The sequence below is a fragment of the Rattus norvegicus genome, chromosome 1 (genome assembly GCF_036323735.1).
Source record: "Rattus norvegicus strain BN/NHsdMcwi chromosome 1, GRCr8, whole genome shotgun sequence".
NCBI classification, from domain to species: Eukaryota; Metazoa; Chordata; class Mammalia; order Rodentia; family Muridae; genus Rattus; species Rattus norvegicus.
In genome coordinates, this window is record NC_086019.1 from 50,667,604 (window position 1) to 50,680,872 (window position 13,269).

The 13,269-nt window shown below is 42.9% G+C and overlaps 1 protein-coding gene across 1 annotated transcript in view; it reads right to left on the bottom strand.

Annotated features, from left to right (window-relative positions):
* Positions 1-1,213: 1,213 nt before the first annotated feature.
* The window catches only part of Slc22a2 (solute carrier family 22 member 2), a 42,203-nt gene continuing 30,147 nt past the window's right edge, over positions 1,214-13,269 (bottom strand). The window contains 2 exon segments of the mRNA NM_031584.2: positions 1,214-1,673; positions 11,007-11,106. Coding sequence (NP_113772.1) covers positions 1,493-1,673; positions 11,007-11,106 — 281 coding nt within the window. The 3' untranslated portion in view covers positions 1,214-1,492.

The window sequence follows — 13,269 nt, forward strand, 5'->3', positions numbered from 1 at the left end:
AAGAATGTACCATTGGTGATTGCCTATACTCAGTATTACTAACATTACTTCATTAAGTTGATAAGTAAAAATGTCATTTCAGTTTTAATTTGTATTTCTTCAAAACGAAGATGCACATTTTATAACTGGCCATTTCTAGGTTATCATATTTGTCATTAAATGTTTTAGAAGTTATTTGATGTGCATGGGTATTTTGTTTCCTGTTTTTTTTTGTTTTTGTTTTTTAGGATTTATTTATATTATGTATATGAGCGCACTGTTGCTGTCTTCAGACGCACCAGAAGAGGGCCTTGGATCCCATTACAGATGGTTGTGAGCCACCACGTGGTTGCTGGGAATGGAACTCAGGACCTCTGGAAGAGCAGTCAATGCTCCTAACCACTGAGCCATCTCTCCAGCCCCTGCTTCCATTTCTATGCACAAAGTGCATGCCTGATGCCTGTGTGAGGCCAGAAGAGGGCGTTGGATTTGCAGGGACTGAAGTTAGATAGTTGTGAGTTGCCATGGGTATGTGGGGGAATCAAATCGGGGTCTTTACAAGATCAGACAATACTCTTAACCTCTGAGCCATCGCTCCAGCCCCTTTGTATTTTTTTTCTTTTTTTAGGTGGTGTCTCTTCTAGACTTGAAATGTACCAAGTAAGTTAGGTTAGTTTACTGCTGAGCCCCAAGGACGTGCCTGTCCCCACCTCCCCAACAGAGATGGCAAGAGTTCAATCACCTCCTTCCTCCTCTACCCTTTTCTTTACGTTGGCCTGGGGATTAAGCTCAGGTCTTCATGCTTGCAAGATAAGCATCATTACTGACTGAGCCACCTCCCCAGGCCTAATATTTGTCTTTTAAAAATGTATTCACTTTATTACTTTGGTAAGATACTAATGCCATTTTTAAGAGCCATTAACTTTGAGAAAAAAATTTACCAAACTGAAAAACTGTCATGACTGAGTCAGTAATGCTAGGAATGCCCCTTGCTGCACTTTTCCAGAAGGCATGCACTTGTGGTTATCCTCTGTGAGTACAGGCAGGCTTGGGGATTACTCAACTTGTGTCCTCATTCTTGTGTTCAGGATCCTTTTCATGTGTGATCCACACAGTAAATAACATATCTTGAAATTTCATCAGACTTATGATATTGAAAGTCTTGATTCCTAGTCCCTGATGTACATTCTGAGTTTTTTGTTTCCTAAAATAAGACAAGATAAAATGAAAATCTCTTCTCCCACGTTTATTGTTTTTTCAGATTTCTTACTTCTTTAATAGTTGGTTGTCCTGGCCCACAGCTCCCTTGGGTATTTTGGTTTGATGTTGTGGTGGAGAAGGAAACTAAATAAAGAATGTAAAGATGAAAAAACAACCATAACGAATCCAGTAAAGCAATGGTCATTTCCTGGGAGTGCTGAGAGCAGAGTGAGGCGGAAAATCCTGGCTGGGAGGAAGAGCTTGACACATCAGTGCAACAGACCGTGCAAGCTACAGCTCTTGCTGATGGAGTTCAGGGGTAAGTGAGGTTGGTTTGTGTGGGTTTGGGGGGAGGGGAGAGAGAAGCTCCATCTCTGGCCTCAGAGAGAGCAAAGTCAGCTCCAGCAGCAATGATGCCCTTTCTTTTTAGCTTAGCGGACGGTCTGCTTGCTTGACTTGGAGGTAAATTCTCTTTTCTTTCTTTTTTTCTTGGCCTGCAATAAGAAGACAAATTAGACTGGTGAGAAAGAAGTTATGAGGAGTTGAAAGGGAGCATCAAGTGGGTAACAAAGAAGTGAAACAAACAAACAAACAAACAAACAAACAAAAAGAAGTGAAATCAAACCTAAATGTAGACTTTGCCCAAGATCATTCTTGCAATGCCTTCTGAGTGATGGTCTTCATGAAAAAATAAAGGGTAGAGTTTGGAGAATAACTCACTGGAGAGGGTGTTCCTAAATTCCCTTCTTGGTGTCCCATGTTCCTCCATAACAGAGAATATAGCTGAGTGCTGAATATAACTCTAAACTGGTTAAATATAATGATTGAAGAATCCAGACACCTTGGTCGGTTCTCATACAGAATTTAAGAAGTTCTTTTTACCAAGTCTTCCCTAACTATTTCATGAGTGAAAGCTGCAATTAGAACATCGCTCAGCGAGTAGGTTCTCTAAGTATCCTCTCTATGAATATATGGATACTGTTGATGGTCTTGGGAGGAGGGATACTCTCCTTCTTGTGCTGCTCCCAGCCTTACCTTTTGCACATGTTCCTGTTCGCACTGAATCAGGTGTGGGCTGCCCCAGCTCCCCAACTCCTCCCTCAGCTTCCCCACATGGTCTCAGTTTCTGGACCAGTCCAGTCTGAGGTGCGGATAACAGAATCTTATCAAATCAGCCAGTGGTGCTGTAGGCTTCCCAGGTTCCAGGCAGGGGCACAATCAAATCTACTGAGCTCCCCGAGTCTCCAGGGCCAACTACAGAGCATTAATGACAGCTGCAGCAATGGTGATGGGAGCATAAACAGCAGAAGCAGCAGCAATGTCAGCAAGAGTTGCAGTGTCAACAACAGCAGCAATGTCAGCAAGAGTTGCAGTGTCAACAACAGCAACAATGTCATCAGCAGCAACAATGTCAGCCACAACAATGTCAGCAGCAATGATAACAACAGCATTGAGAGCAGTACCAATGTCAACAGTGGCAATAATAACAGCACCAAGAGCAGCAATGTCAGCAACACCATGGACAACAACTGTAGTAACAGTAGCAGCAGTGACCGCATTGATAGCAGTACCAACACTGGTGATGACAGCAGCAACAGTAGTAAAAACAACAGCAGGAGTTGCAACAATACCAATAACAGCAGCAGCTATAGGAACAGTAGCAACAGTCACAGTAACAGAAACACCAGTAGCAGTAAAAGAAAAAACAGCACCAGTAATAGCAGCAGCAGCACCAGTAACAGCCATAGCAGCAGCACCAGTAATAGCAGCAGCAGCAGCAGCAGCACCAGTAATAGCAGCAGCAGCAACAACAACAGCAGCAACAGCAGTAACAGCAATACTGACAGCAGCAAACTCGACAGTAACATAAAAAACAATAGTAATTGCAGGGACATCAATAGTAACTACAGTAACAACAGTATCAGTAGCAACAGCAACAATAAAAGCAACAATAGCAATAGTGACAGTGACTACAGTAACAGTAGCAACAGCAACAGTGGCAGTAATAACTGGAACAGCAGCAACAATAGTAACCGCGGCAACAGGAACAGAAATTATGGCAATGGTAACACCAGCAGCAACAGTAACAGCAGAAATAGTAAGTACAGCAACCACAATAGTAACACCAGCAATAACAGTAATAGCAGCAACAGTAACAGCAATATCAGCAACTGCAACAGTAAAAACAACAGTAACTGTATCAGTAGTAATAGTAAAAGCAACAACAGCAACAGCAACAGCAGCAACACCAGTAACAGTAGGAACAATTACAGCAGAAATAGAAAGGGTGATAATAGCAACAGCAACAGCAGAAACAGCAACATGGACAGTAGCAACAGCAGCAGTGACAACAGCATCAACAACAGTAACTGCAGCAACTGCCACAATAACATCTACAGCAGCAACTTTAATAGCAGCAACAACAGTTTCAGCAGCCACAGTAGCAACAGCACCAGTAACAGCAGCAACAACACTAGTAACAGCAGCAAAAGCACCAGTAACAGCAGAAACAGCAATAGTGACATCAGCAACAGCAGCAACAGTAGCAACATTAGCAACATCACCACTAACAGAAGCAACAGCACCAGTAACAGCAGCAACAGCAATAGTGACAGCACCAACAGCAAGAGTTTCAACAGTGACAGCAGCAACAGTAGCAACATTAGCAACAGCACCACTAACAGAAGCAACAGCACCAGTAACAGCAGCAACAGCAATAGTGACAGCACCAACAGCAAGAGTTTCAACAGTGACAGCAGCAACAGTAGCAACAGCAACAGTGACAACAGCAGCAACAATAGTAAATACAGCAATAGCAACAGTAGCAACAGCAACCATCACAGTAACAACTATAACAACAACTGTAATAGCAGCAACAGTAATTACAGCAACAGCACCAATAACAGTAATAGCAACAGTAACAACAACAACAACAACAACAACAAGAATAACTGTAGCAACAGCAACAGTAGCATCAACAGCAGTAACTACAGCAACTGCAACAGTAACTGCAACAACAGTAACAGCATCAACAATAGTAACTATAATAATAGCAACAGAAACAGCAGCAGCAGCAACAGTGACAATAGGAGCAACAACAGTAAATACTACAACAGCAGCAGTAAGAGCAACAACAGCAACAGTGATAGCAGTAACAGCAGCAGTAAGAGCAATGACAGCAACAGTGATAGTAGCACCAGCAAGAATAACAATAGCAGTAACAACAGCAATACCAGCAACAGCAACAGTGACAATGACAACAGCAGCAACAACAGTAACTATAACGATAGCAATGGTGACAACAGCAACATTGTCAGTAATAGCTCCAACAGCAACAATGACAGTAGCAACAACAGTAACTGCAGCAACAGTGACAAAAGCAATGACAACAGTGACAGAAGCAAAAGCAATAATAAGAGGAGCAACAGTTATAGCAGTGAAAGCAACAATAACAGCAGCAACAACAGTAACAGCAGTAACAGTGACTACAGCAACAGCAACAGAAATAGTAATAACAGCAACAGCAGTAACAATAATGATAGCAACAGCAACAGTAACAGCAATAATAGCAATAGTGACAGCAACAATATCAACTTCAGCAGCAAGAGTGACAGCAATAGTAGCAGTCACAGTAACAGTAATAGCAACAGTAACGGCAACAACAAGAATAACTTTAGCAACAGCAACACTAACAGGAACAGTGATAACCACACCAACAGAAACAGTGACAACCGCAGAAACAGCAGGAGCTATAACAACTGCTACAGTAACTGCAGTAACAACAATAAAAGCAGCAACATCAACAGCAGCAACATCAATGATGACAACAGCAGCAACAGCTTCAGCAGTAATAACAGCAATAGTGACAGTACCAACAACAACAGTAAATGCAGCAATAGCAGTGACAACAGTAACAATGACAACAGAAACAGTAGCAGTCAAAACAGTAGCAACAACATCAACTACAGCAACAGTAATAGTAGCAATAGCAATAGCAACAACACTAACAGTAACAGCAACAGCAGCAACAGCAACAGCAACAGTAACAGCAACAACATCAATGGTGACAACAGTAGCAACAACAGTTTCAGCAGTAACAACAGCAATAGTGACAATACCACCACCAACAGTAAATGCAGCAATAGCAGCAGTGACAGCAGTAACAATGACAACAGCAACAGTAGCAGTCAAAACAGCAGCCGCAACATCAACTACAGCAACAGTAATAGTAGCAACAACAATAGTGATGACACTAACAGTAAAAGTGACAGCAGCAACAGCAACAGCAATCGTTTCAGCAGCAACAGCAACAGTGACAATGAAAATAGCAACAGCAACAGTAAGAGCAACAACAGCAATGGTGACAGCAGCTACAGGAGAAGCAGCAAGGTCATCAGTCGCAATAGCAATGCCAACAATGACATCAGCAAAAGCAACAGTAAGAACAGCAATAGCCACAGCAGCAACAGGAACAGTAAGGACAACAACAGCTACAACAGCAACATCACCAGTAGCAGCAGCAACATTAATAGTAACAGCAGCAACAATGGCAGCAACAATAACAGTAGCAACAACAACAGTAACAGCAGCAACAGTAACAGCAGCAGTAGCAACAGTCTCGGCAGCAAAAGCAGCAGTAAGAGGAACAACAGCAGCATCAGTGACAGCAACAGTAATAGCAGCAACAAGAGTGAAGGCAGAAACAATAGTAACAGCAGCAGCAACAGCAGCAGTAACAGTAACAATAACAGTAACAGTAAGAGCAACAATAAGAATGACTGTAACAACAGCAACAAAAACAGGAACAGTGGTAACTTCAGCAACACTAACTGCAGCAACAGTCACAGTGTCAGCAGCAGCAACAGCATTAACTACAGCAACTGCCATAGGAACTGCAGTAACAACAGTAGCAGCAGCAGCAGCAGCAGCAGCAGCAATAACACTGATTGCAACAACAGCAACAGTAACAGCAGCAACAACAGTTTCAGCAGCAACAGAAACAGTGACAAGAGCAGCAACAACAACAACTGTAGCAATATAAATGGTGACATAAGCAACAGAAATAGTGACAGCAGTAACAGCAATAGTTTCAGCAGCAACAGCAACAATGACAATGACAACAGTAACTGCAACCACAGCATTAGTAGCAGCAGCAACAGTGACAGCAGTGATGGCAACAATGACAACAGCAAAAGCAACAGTATCAGCAGCAACATCACCAGTAACAACCAGCAATAACAACAATGACATCAGCAACAACAGTAACTGCAGCAACAGCAAGAGCAGCAATGGCAACAGTGAGAGCAGCAAAAGCAACAATAAGAGGAGCAACAGCAATTGCAGTGATAGCAATGGTAACAGCAACAACAACAGTAACATCAGAAACAGTGACTATAGCAACAGCAAGAGTAACAGCAGCAACAGCAATGGTAACAGCAACAATAGCAACTGCAGCAGCAACAGAAGCATCAGTAATAACAGTAATAGTAATAGTAATAGTAGTAAAAAGCAAAAACAAGAATAACTGCTGCAACAGTAACAATAACTGGAACAACAATAACTGCAGCAACCATCATAGTAAGAGCAACAGTGACAACAGCAATAACAGTTTAAGCAGTAATAGCAGCAACAACAGCAAATGTAGCAACATAAACAGTGACAACAGCAACATTTTCAGCAGTAACAACAGCAATAGTGACAATAACAGCAACAACAGTAAATGCAGCAACAGCAACAGTGATAGCAGCTATAGGAGCAGCAACAACAGCAACAGTAAGAACAGCAGCCACGGAAGCAATGGTATCAGTAGCAGCAGCAACAGTGACAGCAGCAAAAATAACAACAGCAACTGCAGCAATAGCGACAGAGACAGTAGCAAAAGCAGCAGTAAGAGGAACAACAGCAGTGACAGCAACAGTAACAGAAGCAACAACAGTAAAGGCAGAAACAATAGTAACAGTAGCAACAGCAAGAGTAACAATAATAGCAACAGTAACAGCAACAACAAAGATAACTTCAGCAACAGCCACGATAACAGAAACAATGGTAACTTCAGCAACATTAACTGCAGCAACAGTCACAGTGTCAGCAGCAGCAATAGCATTAACTAAGGCAACCACCACAGTAACTGTAGCAACAACAGTAACTGCAACATCAGCCAATATAAGAGCAATGACAGCAAGAAAAACAAGAACAACAGTGACAACAGGAACAGTTTCAGCAGCAGCAACAACAGTAAGGACAACAACAGTGACTATAGCAACTCCAACAGCAACAGAAACAGAAGTAAGAACAACAGTAGCAGGAACAGTAACTGCAACAGGAGCAGCAGCAACAACAATAAACACCAAAACATTATTGGCAACGATGACATCACCAGTACTAAAAATGGCCTCAGCAGAAACAGTATTGTTTTCAGCAACTGCAGCCACATCAGTAACTGCTGTGGTAGCAACAGAAACAGTACCAGCAACAGCAGCAACAGTTAATTGGTTATAACAGGAGTGGAAGGAACAGCAGCAATACCAGCAGCAGTAGCAAGGGTAGCATCAACTGTAGCAGCAGCAGTAATGATAGCACTGGCCACATTAGTACAGCAACAATGACTCCAGCATCAGCAGCAATAACTGTAACAGCGTCAACAGCTGCAGCAATACTGTCAACAGCTGCAGCAACAGCATTATCACCAACAACGATAGCAGCAAAAGAATGGCTGTATTAGCATCAGTAACAATAGGATCTGCAGCATGGATAACAGCAGCAACGAAAGCAATATCAAGAGCAGTAGCTGCATTTAAACTAGTCATGGTCACATTAGCAGTGGTAGTAACAACAGCAACAACAGTAACAGCCACAGCTGCAACAATAGCAGTAGTAGCAGTAGCAACAATAACACCAACAGTAACAGCATCAGCAACACCAATCACAGCAGCAACAACTGCAGCAACAAGAGCAATGGCTGCATTAGCCCGGGCAGTAACAATATCATTATCATTAACAGCAGCAGCAGCAACCATGATATCAGCAACAGCAAGAGCAACAGCAGCAGCAGAAGCAGTAACAACAGGAGCAGCAGTAACAATACCAATAGCTATTGATGCTGGCTGCAGCAGAGACCTAGATCAGTAACAATAGCACTGATGGCAATAGCAATGGTACCATTAACAACAAGAGTATCAGCAACAATGGTAGCAGCTTCAGCAGTAACAACAGCAATAGTTGCAGTAGCAACTGCAGTGGTGGTATTATCAATTACATCAGTGACAGATATAGTGGCATTAATACCAGCAGCACCAATGGCAGCAATAGCAGTATCAACAGCAGCAGCAGCAACTGTGTCAACTGAATATCAATGGCTATGGGAGCACCAAGAAAAATAGCACTAATAGCAACAATGAGTACACAATGGAAGGAAGCTCGAGCGACCGCAACCTCTACACCAGAAGCAGCAAGAACAGCAGTCAGCATATTAATCGACACAGTCTGAATGCCTAGCACTGCACACATACGGAGATGCCTTATCCTAGGTCTGAGCAACCCTCTTATGATGACCAAGTAATTTGGCTGGCCCAATTGGCACTATGGCTTTGTCGCTTACTGGCTATGTGACAAAGTTGTCTATCTCTGTGCCTGTGTTCTTTTCAGTTGTCAATGGTATTAACAGTAAGACGCATTTCGTGAGACTTTGATGAGAGAAGGCAGGAAAGTATTGGTTGAGAGTCTTAGAACATGTTTGCTCCCACCGTGCCTCATGTACAGAAAGTGAGGCAGGCTTAGGGGGTAAAGAGCAGTCAGACAAATCAAACAGGCTGTGTTTGTAACTAGGTAGACTGACAGCCCTTGCTGGCAGGGAAGGGACTCCTTCTTGGTCCTATTCTTTATGTCTGGGAGATATAACAAAAGTGTGTTCTCAGTACCAACTTTATAGCCTGCCTCTTGCCCTTCTTTGCACGACCCTTAGCCTAATAGCCCAGTTTTTTCTTCATATTCCCATGAAATCCCAAAGTCCGAGCCATCTGGATAGCTTATGTGAGTCTATGCCCTTGTTCCTCACCTTCGTGTATGACTACCCATCTGCCTCAGAAGCTAGATGAGGATAGACCTGGAGGGACTTTGGGTAGTATATGGTACAAGTCTGGGGCTTATTCTGCCAGGATGTGACAGCTGTAGGAATGTGACTATGTTCAGGATGGAGTCTGTGTCCTCCAGGGGAGAGGGTAACGCACACAGGAAGGGGCTTCAGATAGGAGAGACTGCTTTAGCTTAAGCACTTCAAATACAAACAGTCACGGGAACCAGACAGTAATAGAAGTGGGCCAGGCCCAGGACAATAGGAAATGGGGACTGTGGTCTACCACAGAAGGTTTGCTGTCCAAAGAGTGAGACCCCATCCAGTAGCTCCCATACAGGGCCAACAAGAGGAGATGCCTGTTCCAGGTTCCCACATCTGGTTTTGTCACGGTCCTGGGAGTTGAGCCTATGTGCCTTTTGTCACTTTAGAAAAGATCTATGGGACCACAGGTTATATCTCTGTAACCAGAGGTTATAGAAAGAATGGAAATAAAAAGCGCAGATGAGGGAGCTACTTGAATATTTCTATTCTTTCGTCATTTTATCTCCAATACTATTTTATATTTGTATGTCTATGCATTTATGTTATATTTACCCAAATGTTAGAATGAATGCTTTTCTATGCTTTGTTTCTTTTCAAATAACAATTTATTTTAGGGCTTTTCTTAACAGTGGATATAAAGCTATGTCATTCTTCTTAGTGGCTATATGTACTTTGGTGTGACATAATAATTATATTATATCACAAATTCCCAAATGAAGGGCATTTAGGTTCTTCTTGTGTCGCATTGAAAGATCCTTTAACGACGAGTACTACCCACACGTTTCACATGCAAAAATTTCAAGAGGTAGGGACTGGGTAAAAGGACAAACACAATTTCCCTGTTTCTGTGGTTGGGTTGACCATCATGAAGGGTTCAATGTTCTATCCACAGACACATGGGGGCTGCTGGGTCCTGCACATTCTTCCCAAGTACAGTGTGTTCCCTCAGGTACTTTGATCCCTGATGAAACAAAGGAATAACTGGGCCGCATCAGTTCACATATTTCTGGTTATGAAAGAGGTGGAACTTACTTTCAGGTATGCGTGAGCGATTCACTCTTTTTTTCACTGAGTCAGGGGCCCCAGCCTCTTCCTTTTGGGGGAAGATGTTCTCATGGGTTTTTGTTTGTTTGTTTGTTTGTTTGTTTGTTTTTCAAGACTCCTCTGTGTAGCCCTTGCTGTCCTGAAACTCACTCTGTAGACCAAGCTGACCACAAACTCCCAGAGACTCACCTGCCTCTGCCTCAGAAGTATTTGGATTAAAGGCCTGCACTACCACTGCTCAGCTCCCTGGGTTCTGTTAGAGCTCTCTCCATATACCTTCAGAGAGCCAGGCCTTTCCATAGTATTCAACGCTTTATCCAGGTTTACCAGCAATGACAGTGTTTCAATTCAACTCTGAATTTTTGTGCTGAATGCATACAAACTAATCTTTCTCCCATAGGTCCTGAACTTTTTCATATTATTATTCTTTTCTTTTTATTTTGGTCACATTTAGACTGACCTTGCTCATTATGAAGCTGGATTACAACCAATCCTCCTATAGCACGTCCACTAATTTTTTGTCTCTGTTTGATGTTTAAAGCTCTGATGTAGTTTGCTTTGGTCCTGTGATATGAAATGTGGAATTCAATCTTATCTTTCTCCCCAGTTGGATCTAGAAGTGTCTCTAAACGTCTGTAGAGGAGTTCATTGGGGGAGCCCACGTTCCTACCTCTGCATATTCTCGGCATCCTCGATGGTCTCAGGCAGAGCCTTCCCTTTGGTCTCAGGTAGCAACAGCACAAGTGCCCCAGCGACAAGGCCAACCACAGCTGAGACACAGATGAGAATCACATCAAGAGCCGAAAGGCAGTCTCTATAATTAGGGTCCCCTGGTTTCCCACTCTCTTTCGGGGGGTATGTTTTCCCATTCTTATTTATAGACTCCCTTGCCACCTTTCAGCACCCTATTTTCCACCATAAATTATACATCCATTGCCAAACACCATTGGGTTACAATTCCTTTTAGGGAAATGAAATACTTAACATTTTGAGTCGAGGTTATTCTAGGCTACGGGACTTTGCCACAGAGTTAAGAAATTTCAGAGTTAGAAAATAACTCTGAAAAAAAAACCCAACGATCTGAAAAGAACATAACTTTGCCAATATAAAGCATTTAGCATTGGGAACAAGTCAGAAACTTGGACCATTGCTAGTAAACAAGAGTAACTGCATGAGGGCTGGAGAGATGGCTCAGTGGAGTAAAGAGACTTTCTGCTAAACTTGAGTTCAATCCCCGGGACCCATCCACAAGGTAGGAGGAGAGAACAGAACTCCTGATCCGTGTAAAAACACACACACACACACACACACACACACACACACACACACACAGACACAGACACACAGAGACAGACAGACAGACACACAGAGACAGACAGACACACAGACACAGACACAGACACAGACAGATAGACACAGAGACAGACAGACAGACACAGACACAGACACAGACACAGACAGACAGACACACAGACAGAGACAGACAGACAGACAGACACAGACACAGAGACAGACAGACACACAGACAGAGACAGACAGACAGACAGACACACAGACACACACAGACACACACAGACACACACACATACAGAGGGAGAGAGATACAGACAGACAGACAGACACACAGACACACAGAGACAGACAGACACACAGAGACAGACAGACACAGACACACACACACACACACACACACACACACACACACACACACACACACCATGAGTGAATACAATCCTTTTTGGTAAAAGAACAACACATTGTGTATTAATGCACATACAATACTATCACAAAGCATAGTGAAGCCATTTAGTTCATGTTCGGATGCTCAGAGCCATGAGAATGGTGGTACTCACCTGTAATCCTAGAATTGGGGAGAATAAGGTGGGAGAACTATGAATTCAAGTTTAGTATGACCTATATAAAGAGGCACTGTCTCTGTGATGTTTAATTAAAATCATTAAGTATTTTATTATATGTGTATGGGTATTTTGGCTGTTGGGTGTACCACATGGTACAGTCCTGATGAGCCCAGAAAAGGGCATTGGATCCTCTGGCGAGTTATTAGTTGCTATGTGGCTGTTGGGAATCAAATCTGGGTCCTCTGTAAGAGCATCCTGTGCCCCTAATCACTGAACAATCACTCAAGACCTTGGTTAGTTTTTATTGTAAACTTGACACAACCTAGAGTCACTCGAGAAGCAGGAATCTCATTTTAATAATTGCCAAGATCGGATTGGCCTGTGGCCACCTCTGTGAGAGAATTTTTTCTATTGATGATTGATGTAGGAGGGCCCAGCCCACTGTGGGTGGTGCCATTCCTAAGCAAGTGAGCCTGGGCTAAGGTAGCAGAGGAATCCAGAGAGTGAGCCAGGAAGCAGGGTTCCTCTGTGGTTCCTGTCACTGAGTTCCTGCCTTGAGTTCTTCAGTGGTAGACTGTGACCTAGAAATATAAGCCAAACAAACCTTTTCTTCTCCTAAGCTGCTTTTGGCCAGAGGGGTTTTTTTTTTATCACAAGTAACAGAAAGAAATCTAGAACAGACTTAAACATCTCTCCTGCCCCACCTCCAGTGTGTACTAGTGGTAGAGTGCTTCCTTAGCTTATACAAGGCCCTAGGTTCAATCCTCAGTATGGAAAAGCAATACAGGCCCAACTCAAGGGTAGACCACTGGGCTGCAGATCACCACACAGCTTCCTTTGTTCCTTTGTTTTAGTCTCTAGTTATAATTTTTAATAATCACCACACTAATATCTTGGGCTTTAAAAATTAAATTGGAGATATATAACTTTAAGAGGTGTGCTTTGATCCTCCCACCTTAACAGAGTGTAGCAAATAGGGTGTTGGTTCTTCATTTGGGGTTTGGGGTTTCAAAGAACTGTGTGCTAGACTCTAGTTCTCTGGAGAAACAGTGGAAATGTGCCCACAGTACACAG